General features: G+C 41.4%; 2 protein-coding genes across 7 annotated transcripts in view; one reads left to right on the top strand and one right to left on the bottom strand.

Annotated features, from left to right (window-relative positions):
• Positions 1 to 639, bottom strand: part of Tgfbrap1 (transforming growth factor beta receptor associated protein 1) — a 60823-nt gene extending 60184 nt beyond the window's left edge. The window contains exon 1 of one of the 2 annotated variants that reach the window (XM_046423305.2): positions 502 to 639. The gene's annotated coding sequence lies outside the window, so the exon portion shown is untranslated. Of the gene's footprint in view, positions 1 to 62; positions 143 to 501 lie in introns of those variants that run through there. The other variant, XM_046423304.2, reaches the window with a different exon arrangement.
• A 7432-nt stretch (positions 640 to 8071) lies between these two features.
• Positions 8072 to 14570, top strand: part of CUNH2orf49 (chromosome unknown C2orf49 homolog) — a 36182-nt gene continuing 29683 nt past the window's right edge. For 4 of the 5 annotated variants that reach the window (XR_006846910.2, XM_046423291.2, XM_046423292.2 and 1 more), the window contains exons 1-3: positions 8074 to 8231; positions 10136 to 10302; positions 13180 to 13555. Coding sequence is in view for 4 of the 5 variants with exons in the window: in XM_046423291.2 (XP_046279247.1) it covers positions 8133 to 8231; positions 10136 to 10302; positions 13180 to 13555 (642 nt within the window). In the remaining variant the exon portion in view is untranslated. Of the gene's footprint in view, positions 8232 to 10135; positions 10303 to 13179; positions 13556 to 14570 lie in introns of all 5 variants that reach the window. The other variant, XM_046423295.2, reaches the window with a different exon arrangement.

Here is a 14570-nt window from a genome sequence, read left to right as displayed (position 1 = left end):
GCGCGCCCCACGGCCCTCGCTGCCCGCGCAGCCCAGCGCCCGCCGCCGCCCTCCGCGCTCACCGAGGCCCGCGCCCGCCGTCCGCGCCGCCCCCGGCCTGGGGCCCGCCGCCCGCTCCGGCCCGCGGCTCCAGGGCTGCTCGGCCCCTCCGCCGCCGCCGCCGCCGCCGCTTCCCGTCACGTGGGCCGGCCGCCCGGCGCCGCGGAGGGCGGGAGCTCGCGGTGCCCGCGCCCGGCCGCCGCCAGGCGCTCCCGGCCCAGGCCCCGGCCCGCGAGCTGCGGCCCCCGCGGCCCCCGCCCCCAGCCACCACCGCTCCCGCCCGGCGGGGCGACCCGAGCCCGGCGACGCGCAGTCCGCGCCGGCCCTGGCTGCGCGGCCGGAGGAGTCGCTTCTCCTCCCCCACCGGCGTGGGCAGCTCGGCCAACACCCGCCCGGCCCCGGCCGCTCGCCACCGTCAACACCAAAGTGGCGCCGGGCTGGGCGGACGCGCTCGGGATGTACCTGCGCGCGGGCGGACGGCTGGGTGGCGGGTCCCGGGAATCGCTTCACCCGCCGCCGCCGAGAGCAGGCCGGGGAGCCGACTGGCAGGCGGCCGCCCTACTGGGCTGAAGGGCGATGTTGGGCTAAGCCACCGGTCCCCAGGCCCTCCCCTAGCCCTGGCCCGGGACCCAAGGGAATTCTCTGGGAGGAGTATGTTTGAGTGATACTCTTACTTATAGGAATTTAAAGAGGGAGTTCTGGGGCAGTTTTGCTGCTGCTTTTGGTCTATTAATTGCTATTTTGGGGGTTAAGATACAATGAAAAAGCTTAGGTTACCCTGAATCCAGGAACTCCTCTTAGAAATCTAATTTCACGATGAAAGAATTCGAAAGCTCCCTCCAGAATTGTCAGTGCTAACTCTTAGAAAGGCAAATTTCCCCTGTGATTTTTCCCAGACTTTTTAGAACCAGTGGGTGACCCGCGGCTTAGACTTTCTTCCAGTCCCTTGGACTGTGAGACAAAGATGTCATCCACAAAACAAGCGGGAGGCAGATACTATATTCCACTCTGTGGTCTTCTGTTTCAAAGGATGAAAAAAGAATAAAAAACAATAAAAACCCAAATTAAAGAAACAAGAATTAGTCTTCTTCCTGTGACCTATTCTCCACCCCTTTCCCTAGTGTGACTTCATGGGCACACACAAGTCCCATCCACTGACAGTGCTGCAGTTCTGACTCAGTGGAACCATTGTCACTGGCTCAGCTTCCAACTGGAAGAATCTGCAGTTTTGACCAGCATTTGGGTTTCAAGGGTGAATGGTGGTGAAAAAACCCTAAGGTCTAAAGATGCCAACAATGAATGGCCCCTGGGAGCTGGAAGGCACCAGACTGAACCCAGCTGAAGCTCTGCTTTTTACCCAGGCTCGCTCAAATGACTTGTCATCCACTCATCACTGGCTCGGCTTGGCCTAGAATCTACATTTGTCCTTTTGTATTTTCGTGTTTTCTCATGCCACAAGACACCCCTGCACAAGACTAGTTGCAGAGGTGACACCTACAGATTGCCAGACACTGAATTAAGTACTTTAGAGCAATTTATTTCTTATACCTTTTACTATACCCTTATGAGTAGGAACTTCCATTTCCCCACTTTCACAAAGAGAGGTAAATGACTTGTCTCAAACCCCATGCTAGGTAAGGAACAGCAAAAACAAGAACCTAGAATTCAACTGACAGTAATTTTTTTAATGTAAAATTAAGTTTTAATGATTGAATAGATTATGAAGCGAACTTTGTGTCCCAGTTTGGAGATTCAGGAGTGAAAATGTATGCTAACAAGATAATTCAGAAAAAATTATCTCCTCTATGAAAGGATTTACCACAGGATTCTGAAAATGGCAAGCTCTATGTGGGCATGTTATTCTGTCTAGAAACATCTGTTCTTACTGGAACTTGCTGAGAAGTCCATGTCTCAAATGACTGGCAGTTATATGTCTCAAATGACTGGCAGTTATATATAAATGCCTGGACCATAAATGTGCAAATTATCTGCATCAGCTAATTCTAAATTCGTCCTGTTATTTCTGTTGGTTATATTTAAGAACAAATATCAATCATATCATTTTCAAAGGAGTATTAACTTCAGTTTTTAATATTTATGAATGACCCAGGGCCCATACCAAATACATTCAGTATTTTATAGAAGGTGAAAAAGATATGTTCTAATAGAAGATGAAGATTAACTAGATATAGTAGATATAACTAGATGCTATAATACTTGCTGTCTACTTTCAAAATGTAACATTCTCAATAAATGCACTTTGCAGGCCTTACTTTCTCACTGGGCATAAGCTCAGGAAGGCAAAGAATGTGTCTACCAGATTCTCTGCTGTTATCTTTCTGAATATAGCTCTCGACCAAGTTTTTAAAATTATTGATGGTCAATAATGATGAACTAAATTATCTTTAAAAGGACTTTTTTGTTTGTTTTGATACTGGGAATTGAACATAGGGCCTGGCACATGCTAAGCACACCCTCTACACTGAGCTATACAACTAGCCTCAAAGAAGCCTTTAATGCAGATTGTGTTATTCTCATGTAAAGTACTCCAAAAAGCACATGTCAAGTATGGATGGATATCATTTTAGAAGTTACACTTATGATTTTTTTTTTAAAAAAAACAAAGGTTATTACATGCCATGTTTTGTTTTTTAGGGGGTGGAGTGTGTTAGGATAGAAGTCAAGGCCTCATGCATGCTAAGATAGAAGTCAAGGCCTCATGCATGCCAATTAAATGCTCTACCACTTCCCAGACCCTAGCTGTCAGGTTTTAAGAACTTTTACATGTACAGTACTGACTTAATCATACAGACACACGTACTTGAAATCTAGCTTCAGTAAAATAAACTTTTTGAACTGTTACTCAAATCAGCTATTTTCTGAGCAGCTCCTACATGTCCCATACTATGCCAGAGGCTGGAGAGCATACTGAATTGAGGAAGAAAGTCTCTGTCCTTAGGTGGCTGAACTTAGTGAGGCATCTTATAAAGTATAGCTGCTAGCCAACAGTAACATCACCACCTTTGAACTGTTAGAAATGCAAATTCCTGTGCCTATACTCCAAACTTATGAAATCAAAAACTCTGGAGGTAGAGCCCATAATACTATTTACACAAGCCCTCCAGGGGATTCTAATGATTGATTTTGAGAACCACTAAATTAAGAGGACATGTGGGAGAACCACCTCCCTTCCCTCTGCCCACCCGCCAGCCAGATCAAAAAGGAAAAAAAAAAAAAAAAAGTGCACTAGAGGGTTGGTGACCCTGTAGCTCAGTTGGGAAGTGCCTGAGGATTAGGAAAGGTTCATTCATTCTGTTCATGCAGCACTTGCTGTTCTTGCACAGTGTGGCAGGCACTGTGCTGGAGAACCCAGAGATAAAGAGGTGACTTGTGACATGAGTGCCATAATATGAATGCTTGTGTGTCCCCCAAATGCATGTGGAAACCAACTCCCCAATGTGACAGTATTAAGGGGTGAGAGGTAACTGTTGTGAGGGTAGAGCCCTCATGAATGGGATTTATGTCCTATAGAAGAAGTCTAAGAGAGTCTGTTGGTCCCTTCCACCACATGAGGACGCAGTTACAAGAATGTATTTATGAGGAATGGGCCTTCACCAGATACTGAATTTGCCAGCACCTTGGACTTCCCACCTTCAGAAGTCTGAACAATACATTTCTGTTGCTTATAAGCCACCCAATCTATAGTATTTTATCATAGCAGCCTGTACTGGGTTTGTAAGAAAGTGAGGAGCTGAGTAAGCACATCTTTATTGTACCCTGATTGTAAAAGGAATGAGAAATGACAATAATCAAAAAATATGATTATTGTTTTAAATAGCAAAAAACACAAGTCCAAAATGTGAAGAATCCCTTAAATTGTTCCCTTCACTTTAAAGCCCCTTAATTTAAGTTCAGATATATTTCTGAATAATGATATGTGTGACATAATATCTTACATATTACACTAGCAACAGGCATCAGCCCCCTGAGTTCTTGGTATACATTTTGTTCATGACTTATTCATTCTTATAGGGAACAGACACATGAGTGGTGGGAACATGAAGTTAAGAGAATAATTCTATAAAATGGGTCTACTGCTTTCACTTTTAAAAGGCAGTTTACCTGCAGCCTTGCCTGGCTCAAGTGGACAGGACATGTCACATTCCTCAGCAAACTACTTGTTATCTACAGGAGAAATGTAAGCCAAAATAATGTTGATAAGGGGAACACAAGTTACCCAGAAGAGGGAGACCTTTATGACTCTTTCATAGACCAAATCTGATAAGGATAACATAAGGATGATGCACCCTAGAATAATAAAATCTGTAAGAAGAGGTTCCAGTTAGAACCACTCAAGTTGGGCCAAAATGACCTAGAGTTATCATGGCAGCAGGGACTTGAATGTCTGATGTCATCCTGCTGTCAGTCGAAAGTCAAGAGGTGGAGCTGATCTGAATTCTCTGGAAACTTCCCTAGGACTCCTAATAAACTGTAGGACAGGGGATACACTGTCCCCTCCTTTCTGAGAGGACCCACTGTCACCTTTGAGTGTGTCCCCTTTCCCCTTTCCCATCCCTTCTAATAAACTCAGGCCTATAACTGAGCAAATTGTCTGAAATCTTTGACTTGATTATAAGAATCAGCCGGTGTTTGAAGGGGAGCCTTCATGCTGCCTCAGCTTCCTGGAAGGCCTCAGCACTGTAACAACTCCACAGTTATTTACTGAGTACTTACTAAGTACAAGCAGGATGATGGTAGTGAGCCAGGTGAAGGATTCAGAGGAAATGCAGGGAACTTGCCCTAGAGGAACTCACCAGCTAGTGAGGCAATGATTCCAGGGAGCTAAGGGTTGGTTCCCCTTAGTTTTGTTCTTGTCATCTATAGCTATCCAATAAAAATGTTAATAAAACCTGACCATCTTTGACTGAAGTGAAAATCCTCACAATGTTTAGCTTCAAGTGTAGAATGACTTCTGGTTACTATCTAAAACTGGCAGGTAATATGAATAAACTTCAGTCTACAAACTCAGATGTGTAAGAAACTTCTTTTTCCTATAACAGAACCTTCCTTCTCTTCGAAACCTATTTTCTGCTGCAGAGATATCAATCTTCTCAATATGAGACCCTCCCCTTTACCTTGAGGCTGTGCCTAGGTTGGGAATGATCTTAAGGATCCAGAAGAGAAGTGAGAGTCATTAGGTCTTCAAATCACTGGTCCCATAGGAATCTGAGTTGTTCTGCCCACCATGATTTCCATCTTTTGGTTTCAGGCTTGAGGGTTAGGATGTCTGTGGCTTTCTTGCTATGTGGTATGGCTACAATCTCTGTGAGGCAGCCTTTTAAACTGGACATATTTGAGGATTCATCCCTGAACTTTTTAGAAATGCAAATTCTAGGGCCTCCCCACTAATCTCCTGAAACAGAAAACTCTGTCTAAAACATAGCCATCAGACTACAAAATTCTCCAAGATTCCACTCTCAGAGATTCTGCCCAGGAAAGAGTGAGCAGGCATTACAAACAATCTTTCTTTCCTCTGGAGGTAGGAAACTCATAGTTCCTGCTCTCTTAATATTATTATCATTATTTGCCTCAATTAATGATTTCCTCTGTACCGAGATTTTTGCTTCAGAGTCATCTAGAATAATACTAGTGGGTTTGTTCTACGCAAGGAAGTACTTTTAAACTGGGAAGTACTGGGATGGGAAAAAAAAAAAAGATAAGATTTGAACTACCACAAAACATTTTTGCAGATGAAGAAGTTGAGGTGTTAGGTTATGAGATTAGTCCAGAAAACCACAGGGAAAAAGAGTACAGCAAAAACTTATAACCACATTTCCAGACTGTTTGTTTCCCTCTTGTACCATCATCCTGTCCTTCTCTCCCTTCGTGAAAATGTCTAGGTAGAGGCAAAGGAGAGGCATTTGACATACTTCAGCTCCAATTGTTACAACACTGTGAGGTGGTATTACAATTTCATCTCAGAGATAAGGAAGCTACAACTAAGAGAGATGAAGTATTTGTCTTAATGAGAGTATGCAAATCTGGAAAGCTGCCCTTTCTCCCCTTCTCTAGACTGCTTCCTATGACCAAAAACTTTCAAAAAACCACTTACTGGTTCTTAATCATTTGTTCTATAAACGAGTGTCATACAATTTCTACTCCTTTGACCATTCTTCACAGAAGCAGCACAGCATTTTTCTATTGAAGAGATCAAGGCTGAGACAAACTCACCTAAGGTCTCTATGCAGCAGAACAAAATTTGAACTGAGATCTGCTTTCAAGTCCAGGTTGTCTCCAAGGCTTTTCACTTTTTCCAGTGAAGGAAATGGAAATGGGAATAAAAATACCACTCATGCCAATTTCATTATTGTTGTTTCCAGGGCACTTAACCACTGAGTCACAACTCCAGACCTATTTATTTATTTATTTCTTAATTTTGAGACACTAAGTTGTTTAGGGCCTCGATAAATTGCTGAGGCTAGCTTTGAACTTGTGATTCTCCTCCCTCAGCCTTTTGAGCCCCTGGGATTACAGATGTCAGCCACCACATCCAGCTCACTATTGTTATAAAACGATCAAACCATATTTTGGATATGGAATGTCTTGATGTCAATACCATGAAGCTAACACACTTAAGGACATTCTGCACAGTTTTAAGATTCTGGTCAATTTGGTGCAAGTCACTGAAAATCTTTTTTTTTTTTTTCCAGATTAGTTTCCTCTGCACTAAAATGGAAGAACTAGGCTTTTTTTAAAGACTGAGTAATTTTTAAATTTAATCTCAGCTCCGAAAATTCAGTTTTTATACATGAAGTATGCAGACATAAATGACTCAGAAAACCTGTGAATCATCTTTCAGTTTTATTTTGTTGTTTTGCTTTACTGGCCCATTTAGTTTTCAATACTCTTTACAGGTTTATCTTTTTGGCATCCTCAGAGTTGTTCACATTGTTGTGCAAGAAAAATTTCCAATATAATGATACATCAAAGAAGATGCAAGTAAGCACTCAGAACATGTTTGCAAATGTGAAGTCATAAATGTGCATATACTGGGAGAGTTTTTAGTCAATTAATTAGACCATATTTGACATATATAATCCGTTTAAACTAAAAACTGTTACTTCATTATAGTTAAGTGTAGAGGAAATTTACTTTAATCTTAGTCTTGCTGCATGCTCATTCTGTGATCTTGAGCAAATTATCCTTTAAGAAAAAAAAATAAATATGTTTTAGTTGTGTGTGGACACAACTTCATTTTTTTTTTTTTTAATGTGGTGCTAGAGGATCGAACCCAGTACCTCACACGTGCTAGGCAAGCGCTCTACCACTGAGCCACAACCCCAGCCCGCAAATTATCTTTTCTGTGCCTCAGTTTCCTCGACTGAAATTAAAAAAAAAAAAAAAGGCCACTTAGAAATACATGCCTCACTAGACTGTAGAGAGGATTTGGATAATCCATGTAAAATGCAACAGCAGGCACATAGTAAACAAACGTTTGGTTGCCACTACCGGCGCTTCTCTGCGGGTTGTCATTCTCAGCGCTGGTTAATTCCGATTACCAAACACTTGAGGGCTTATTAAATCCGAGGCGCTGGGGTTACAGGGAATCAATGAAATAGTATCCGGCATTATTGGACTAACATTGTTTAGAGGACGATTTAAGAGACAAATGACAAGAAGTTGAATTAAAAAAAAAAAAAAAAGGAAAAAACAAAACTTCGGACTTGTCGTATTTGGGGCACGGTATATTTGCCTGATTCCTTGAGAATCCCTTTAGCCTCTGCCACCGGACGTCACGGGAGGCGCAACCAATCGTGTCCGGCTCGGTGAACTTCGCTTTCCCCCCAGCTTCCTGCAAGACTCGACGTGCCATTTGTTTCTCTGTCTGGCATCCCTTTCTTTGCCGGGTTTCCCGGGAGCTTCTCCTGGGAGGCAACAGGCCCCACACCCTACCTATCAGCGTAGGTAGTGGCGGGCTCCCGACGCAGTCAGAGTGACGACGAGCGCAAGTCTCCGCCCCTATACGTCACTTCCGGGACGCTTCTTTCGCGGAGCCTTGTGGGTAGCCGGCCAGGGGTCTCCTGGCGACGACGATGGCGGGGGATGTGGGCGGTCGCAGCTGCACGGACTCGGAGCTGCTGCTGCACCCGGAGCTATTATCCCAGGAGTTCCTCCTCCTTACCTTGGAGCAGGTCGGCCGCGCGGGGCGGAGGACGGGCGGGTGGGTGGGCCTGCCCGGGAGAGGCTCGCGGCTGAGCTTGCCCCAAGCAGCCTCGGTGACGGCGGGCCTTCCCGCAGCGGTCGCTCCTCCGGTGGGGTTTGGGCCACTCTCAGCCCACACAGACCAGACAGGTCTTCCCTCGCCCCCATCCGGAAAAAAGACGACTCTAGAGTATCAGGAATTCCTAAGAAATAGAACTTATCTGTAAGGAGCCACAAAGGCTCGGAGGGAGGAGCCGCCGGTACCCCGCGGCCTGTGTGAAAGCGAAGAGAAACGGAGGGTGAAATCTCGGAACTGGAAAGCATGCGAGAAATCGTCCACATCTTTGCACACCGTCTCATCTCGTTTCAGAAGGCTGAAATAGTCCCCAAGAGATGAAGTGGTTTATTTAAGGTCACACTCTCTAAGCAGTACAGTTGGCAGGAGAATTCAAGACTCCCGGGTCTCCCTGCAGTACTCGACTCGTTTTGGGCTGGTGTGGCTTCTGATAGGCGGAAAGAAAAAAATTTAAAAAGTGACTCGATTTATTTAAAATGAGGATTACTGAAAGTTTCCTTAGAGATTTATGTGGTTTTTTTGTTGTTTTCCACATGGATTTTCCTTAGTCTCCTAATTTTGTCTAGTTGCCTCAAGTTCTCCTGGTAAATACATTTTGGGGTGAAATGACCTTTTACCTGTGGTTTTCAAACTTCTAAGTACATCAGAATCATCCAAAGGTTTAATACACACATTGCTGAGCTCCATTCGGTTTCACTTTCATTAAGTTTGAGATGTGGCCTGAAATTTTGCATTCTTTCTTCCTTCCGGTCCAAGGACTACACTTTGAGAATCATTGTCCATAGGCAGTGTTTCCCAAAGCCTATAAAGCCTCTGGACATGTTGTCCAAGAGAATCACCAGACTTTCCCCCACTTCTAAGCGAATGCAGAGTTAAAATTGCAGTAGGTCACTATACAAGGGAAAGAAGTAAAATTGTGCTTTTAATTTTTTTAAAAAATTAAGTTCATTATACCATATTGACTTGTTTTGTCAGGTTTTACAAAACAGAAGTTTTCCAGCCTTTCTGAATTGAAGTTGAAGAACTAATTATCTTATTTTCATTCTCATTTTTCGTCTTAAATCGAAATTGTCTTCATAACTATTCCTTTGCTTATGCTGTATGTTTTCCTTGATGTCAAGGACAAATTGAAAAGTGAGGGAGAATGAGGTTATTTAGATAGGGATGGTTGAGCATTGACTGTAAGCTACTTGATATACTGCTACTGTCATCAGTGAGGGGAATGTAGTTTCCTTCTGCACTGCTATATTAAGTCTTCGTAGTTAACCTCAATTAAAGAAGTACTACAGTGACTGAGTAACATGTGCTAGGCCCTGAGTTCAATCTTCAGAACAACAACAAAAACACTACAACAGAGAAATGTGAAAATAACAGGGTGAGGGGCCTCCATCTCACCCATCTGAAAATCATAATAATAACATTCAGGTTAGTTTATTGACAGAAATGTGGAAATCATTAGCTTTCTTTTATCTGTTTCCCCCAGGAAGTCCCTCATTTTCAGTCCCTTTTATAGATTAAGATGATGTTCTGGAAATGATCTTGATGCCTGGAGTTTTGGCTGGAGTTGTGGGCTGCAGTCCATGTCACACTGTGGACATGTGACCATTGTTTCTCAGATAAGGCTGAACCTAATATTTCCAGGGCTTAACCTATCAATAGTATCACCTCTAGAAGAAACTTATGGGACTTTGCAGTTAGTATGTCATTCTGAAAATGGTTTTGTAATTTGTTATTTAAGAAATAATGTTTTGCCATATTAGTAAGTTACTTATTAAAATGAAAGATGTTTTGAAATTACTTTTGTTTCCTTTTCCACAGAAGAACATAACTGTTGAAAATGACATAAGAGTAAACAAAGACAATCTTACTGATCTTTATGTTCAGCATGCCATACCGTTGCCTCAGAGGGAATTGCCAAAGAATAGATGGGGGAAAATGATGGAAAAGAAAAGAGAACAACATGAGATAAAAAATGAGACAAAAAGGTACTTTTTTAGTGGTTCTGGTTTTCGTTTTATCTTATATACCTAAACAATTTTGGTTTTACCTCAGGTAAACTTGAAGTTTTTTTAAAAAAATCTATTTGAATAAATAAATAAATATTGAATAACAACAATTCATTGAACACCAGGCACTGTGCTTTGTAGCAGTGAGTAAAACATAAAATTCCCTACCCACATATCAATTGGGAGAAACATAATAATAAAAGTTTAGTGTGTGGTATGTTACATAGTGACACATCCTAAGGGGAAAGGTAAAACAGGAAGAGGAATTGTAATTTTTGGCAAAGTGGCCAGGAACAACCTTACTGAGAAATGACATTTCAGTAGGAAGTATGGAGCATGCTAGCATTCCAGCAGAAGATAAGACCCTGCATTGGAAATGTGTCCAGGAGCAGCAAAGTGTCCATCAGCCTGGAGCAGAGAGAGTAGGAGGCAAGAGGTGTATTAGGGACGACGGGGAAGATTGTCAAATCATGGAAGACTTTGACTTTACTCAGAGATGAGAAACCACTATAGGATTTTGAGCCAGTGACAGGGATAACCCTATCAGATGACATTTTAACCAGACCACTCTGGCTGCTATACTGTGAAGTGATTTAAGATGAAGCAGTTATAGGGGTAGAAGTTGCCAAATCAATTAGGAATCTGCGCTGTAATTTTAACAATGGCAGTAGCTTTAACTAAGGTAGTGATTGGGTAGGCTAGGATCTGAATGTATTTAGGAGGTAGAACCAACAGGATTTCTAAAATTTTGAGCAAAAAGACCAGTCAAGTAATATCCTAAGGTCTTTGAACAGTGTAGAAGCAAAGAGTGCCATCTCATTTCTGGTACATTGTTTAAGATTTTTAAATTTCAGGGAAAAAAAATTATGAAATCCACAAGCCAATGACTTTCCCCCTTTTAAAGAAAATTACATTTGAGTGACCAACATCAGTGGCTACTTAATGTGAACAAAGTGTTCTAAGATCCCCAAATGATCTTCCCCTGTGATTGTGTTATCACCAGTGGGTATTATTGTTATATTATTGTCATGGGTGATGCAGTGGGAGATGACAGAGTAGGAGGGCTGGGGTAAGAAGGAATATGTAGCTCTGAGTTGATTAGTGGTTTTAATCTGATTGCCAAGAAAAACTCATGATTGAGATTATTCCCCAAGCATGAGAATACTCGAAGGACACATATGCTCATAGTCATTTTGAAAAATAACTGCATGTAAGGACTTGGGATGTAGCTCAGTGGTAGACCACTCGCCTATCAATGTGCAAGGCCTTGAGTTCAATCTCCTCTACCTAATTGTAAACAAATACATAAATAAATGTACATACAGTCTCAACTTTGATCAGGAACTAGTTCAGATTAAGCATCATGTTAGCTTGATGGTTACATTAAGTACAAGTTGCACTAGTGTTAGCTTCTGCCAGGCTATGGGTTACATGGCATATACCTTTTAATTTGCTTTTTTCTTTTTTTACTTGATATTCAGACAGTATTTTCTGCTTCATCAGCTCTTACAGGCACATTGTCCTAGTAAACATTGGTTATACTTCCCTTCAAAGCAACACATGATAATCCTGCAGTGTCATTTTGGAAATGATCTTTGGCTCTGTCTTAAAAATTTATAGTCATTCTTGACTCAGCAAGCATTGAAATTGGAAAGCTCTAAGAGAGATCTTGCAATGTCAAGCAGCATACACGTGGCCCTTGACAGAGATACAGAGAAGTACTATGGCATCCTAAGGTCACGCACAGCTAGAACTAGCTCCCTGGTGCCAAGCTTCTCCAACTTCAGTGTGCCCCTTGAATCTTAGGTTGAATGCCCCAATGCTGATGAATCCTGCTCTCCCTCTCTTTCTTTTCTATAATGGCATTGAGCAAACACTGAACTTATTTTTTCATCATCTACAAAATGAAACTAAATGGTGACCTAAGGATTGGTGAGTGGCCGTTTACCTAGGAAGCTCATTAAAATACTGATTTTAAGACTTATTCAGTAGTTCAGTGTGAGTCCCTGGATTCTGTGTTTCTTATAAGCTCCCAAGATGGCACTCATGTTGTGGATCCTTGGATAGCACTTTGGGGAAGTTAAAGAGTTTTGCTGGTAACTCACTGCTCAATTTCTTTTAACATATTTAAGGTTTTTTTTTTTTTTTAAAATAAATCTGCTATATAACTCAAGTTAAATAAGTGCATTTACCTTTACTATTAAAATGTAAATTAGAGGGCTGGGGTTGTGGCTCAGCGGTAGAGCACTTGCCTAGCATGTGTGAGGCCCTGGGTTTGATTCTCAGCACCACATAAAATAAAATAAAGGTTCACTGACAACTAAAAAAATGTTTAATAAAATAAAATATAAATTAGATTTTGAAAAGCAAAACATGAAGACTCTTGCCAAAGCTTATGATTAAAATTGTACAAATATTACTATGGCCCTACAGGCTTAGTAACAGGAATAAGAATGTTTTTCATTGTTTGTGGGGTGCCATTGTGGTAGTCTTCATATAGTTTTTGAAATAATAGCATTGCAGTTATGTGGTCAATATAACTTTGTCAGTAATTTGTTTGGAAATCCTGTTTTAAGGGCTAGTGTTAGATGTTTAATTGTTGTTTTAAAAATAACTGCATCTTTTGTATATGTTAAATCTAACTGAATTTCTTGAAATACTTAATGCTTTAAAACAGAGCACTATAAAATTATTTTTTAGAGTGAACACATAATTTCATTTCCAGTAGTCCCACATACATTTGTCTTATCAGTAGTCTTGTTGGTTATTTATTTATTTATTTTTAACTTTGAATTCCAGTGAACTGGTTTACCATCCCACATAGTATTTTTCAAAAGCGCTTCTCTTTGATTTCAGGAGTAACACTGTAGATGGGTTAAGGAAAAGGCCTCTCATTGTATTTGATGGAAGCTCAACAAGTACAAGCATAAAAGTAAGAAAGACAGAGAATGGAGACAATGATCGACTCAAGCCTCCCCCTCAGGCAAGCTTTACCAGTAATGCCTTTCGAAAATTATCAAATTCCTCTTCAAGTGTTTCACCCCTAATTTTGTCTTCCAATTTGCCTACGAACGATAAATCGGAACACAATAATAATGACACTAAACAGAACCATGACTTAATGCATAGAAAAAGTCCTTCAGGCACTATGAAGTCACCACCTTTGTCCCCTGTTGGAACTACTCCTGTCAAGTTAAAGCGAGCTGCTCCTAAAGAAGAAACAGAGGCTGCAGTAAGTATGGGGTGGTTTCTGTGCCAGTAAGGGGTGTGACCAAAGCGTGAGCAGTTCCTTTATAGCCTGACTAACCCACTGATGCTGCTTGATCCTCTTGAACCCTTTATCTCCTGTCGAATTTTCCTATCTCGTCACTTATATGTTGGAACCCTGGAGTTTTAAAATCCATTGTTATTTTTTAAAGTTATTATTATATGCCTTATTTTTAAATCTAGTATTTTTAAAGATTCCTTCAATTTATTTGTTTAAAAGGTATATATGGAGAGCATTAGGCACTTTTTCTAGATTTTTCTCATCAGTTTTTCACTGTCTTGAAACTAAAAGGAGAGAGTACTCCTTTATTAGTAAAGCTCAGAATGCTAAGTAATTTATCCAGGGTAATATATTTGTTAAATAGCATTTGGACCCTGACCTCAGGTCTGTTTGTACTTACCTTGAAATCACACAAGAATCTCTTTATAATTCCTAATGGTTTTCCCTACCCTTCAAGTGTATCTAACTTTGGACAGTTAGGAAGTTTGGGAGAATCTGTCATGTGTGCTCTCATTGTCTTTCCTTAGACTCCTCAGAAAAGTGATTTTATCTTTAAACACTTAGCAGTTTTATAGCTATTATTCCTGTAGTATATTTTGGCTTTATTATCATCTTCTAATGTCAGAGGGATTGAAACTCAAGAATAGTTTAGACATTCTGAAATATAGACCCTGGAAAAAGAAAGTTACTTAACCAGCATTTACTTATTCATTGAATCTTATCAGCAATCCCATGAAGTAAGCACTGTTGTTATCCCCTTTTCACAGTCAAGGATACAGAAGTTTAGAGAATTTAAATAAACTTGTCCAGGGTTCCAGAGTTAGAAAGTGGGCAAACTGCAATTTGACCCTAGGTCTGCTTGATCCCAAGGCCCACGCTTAGGACACCAAGCTGCTTCCTTCCTTATTTACCCACATTTGTGGGAGAGGAGGAGGGTGTGGGATGAGAATTGGAAGAGTAAATCCTGCAGTAAGGAGTG

The sequence above is a fragment of the Marmota monax genome, unplaced genomic scaffold (assembly GCF_021218885.2).
Source record: "Marmota monax isolate L192 unplaced genomic scaffold, Marmota_monax_Labrador192_F-V1.1 WCK01_AAM20220418_F8-fsc00271, whole genome shotgun sequence".
In the NCBI taxonomy this organism is placed as follows: domain Eukaryota; kingdom Metazoa; phylum Chordata; class Mammalia; order Rodentia; family Sciuridae; genus Marmota; species Marmota monax.
The sequence above is the reverse complement of the archived record's forward strand: the minus strand, read 5'-3'. Positions and strand labels throughout refer to the sequence as shown.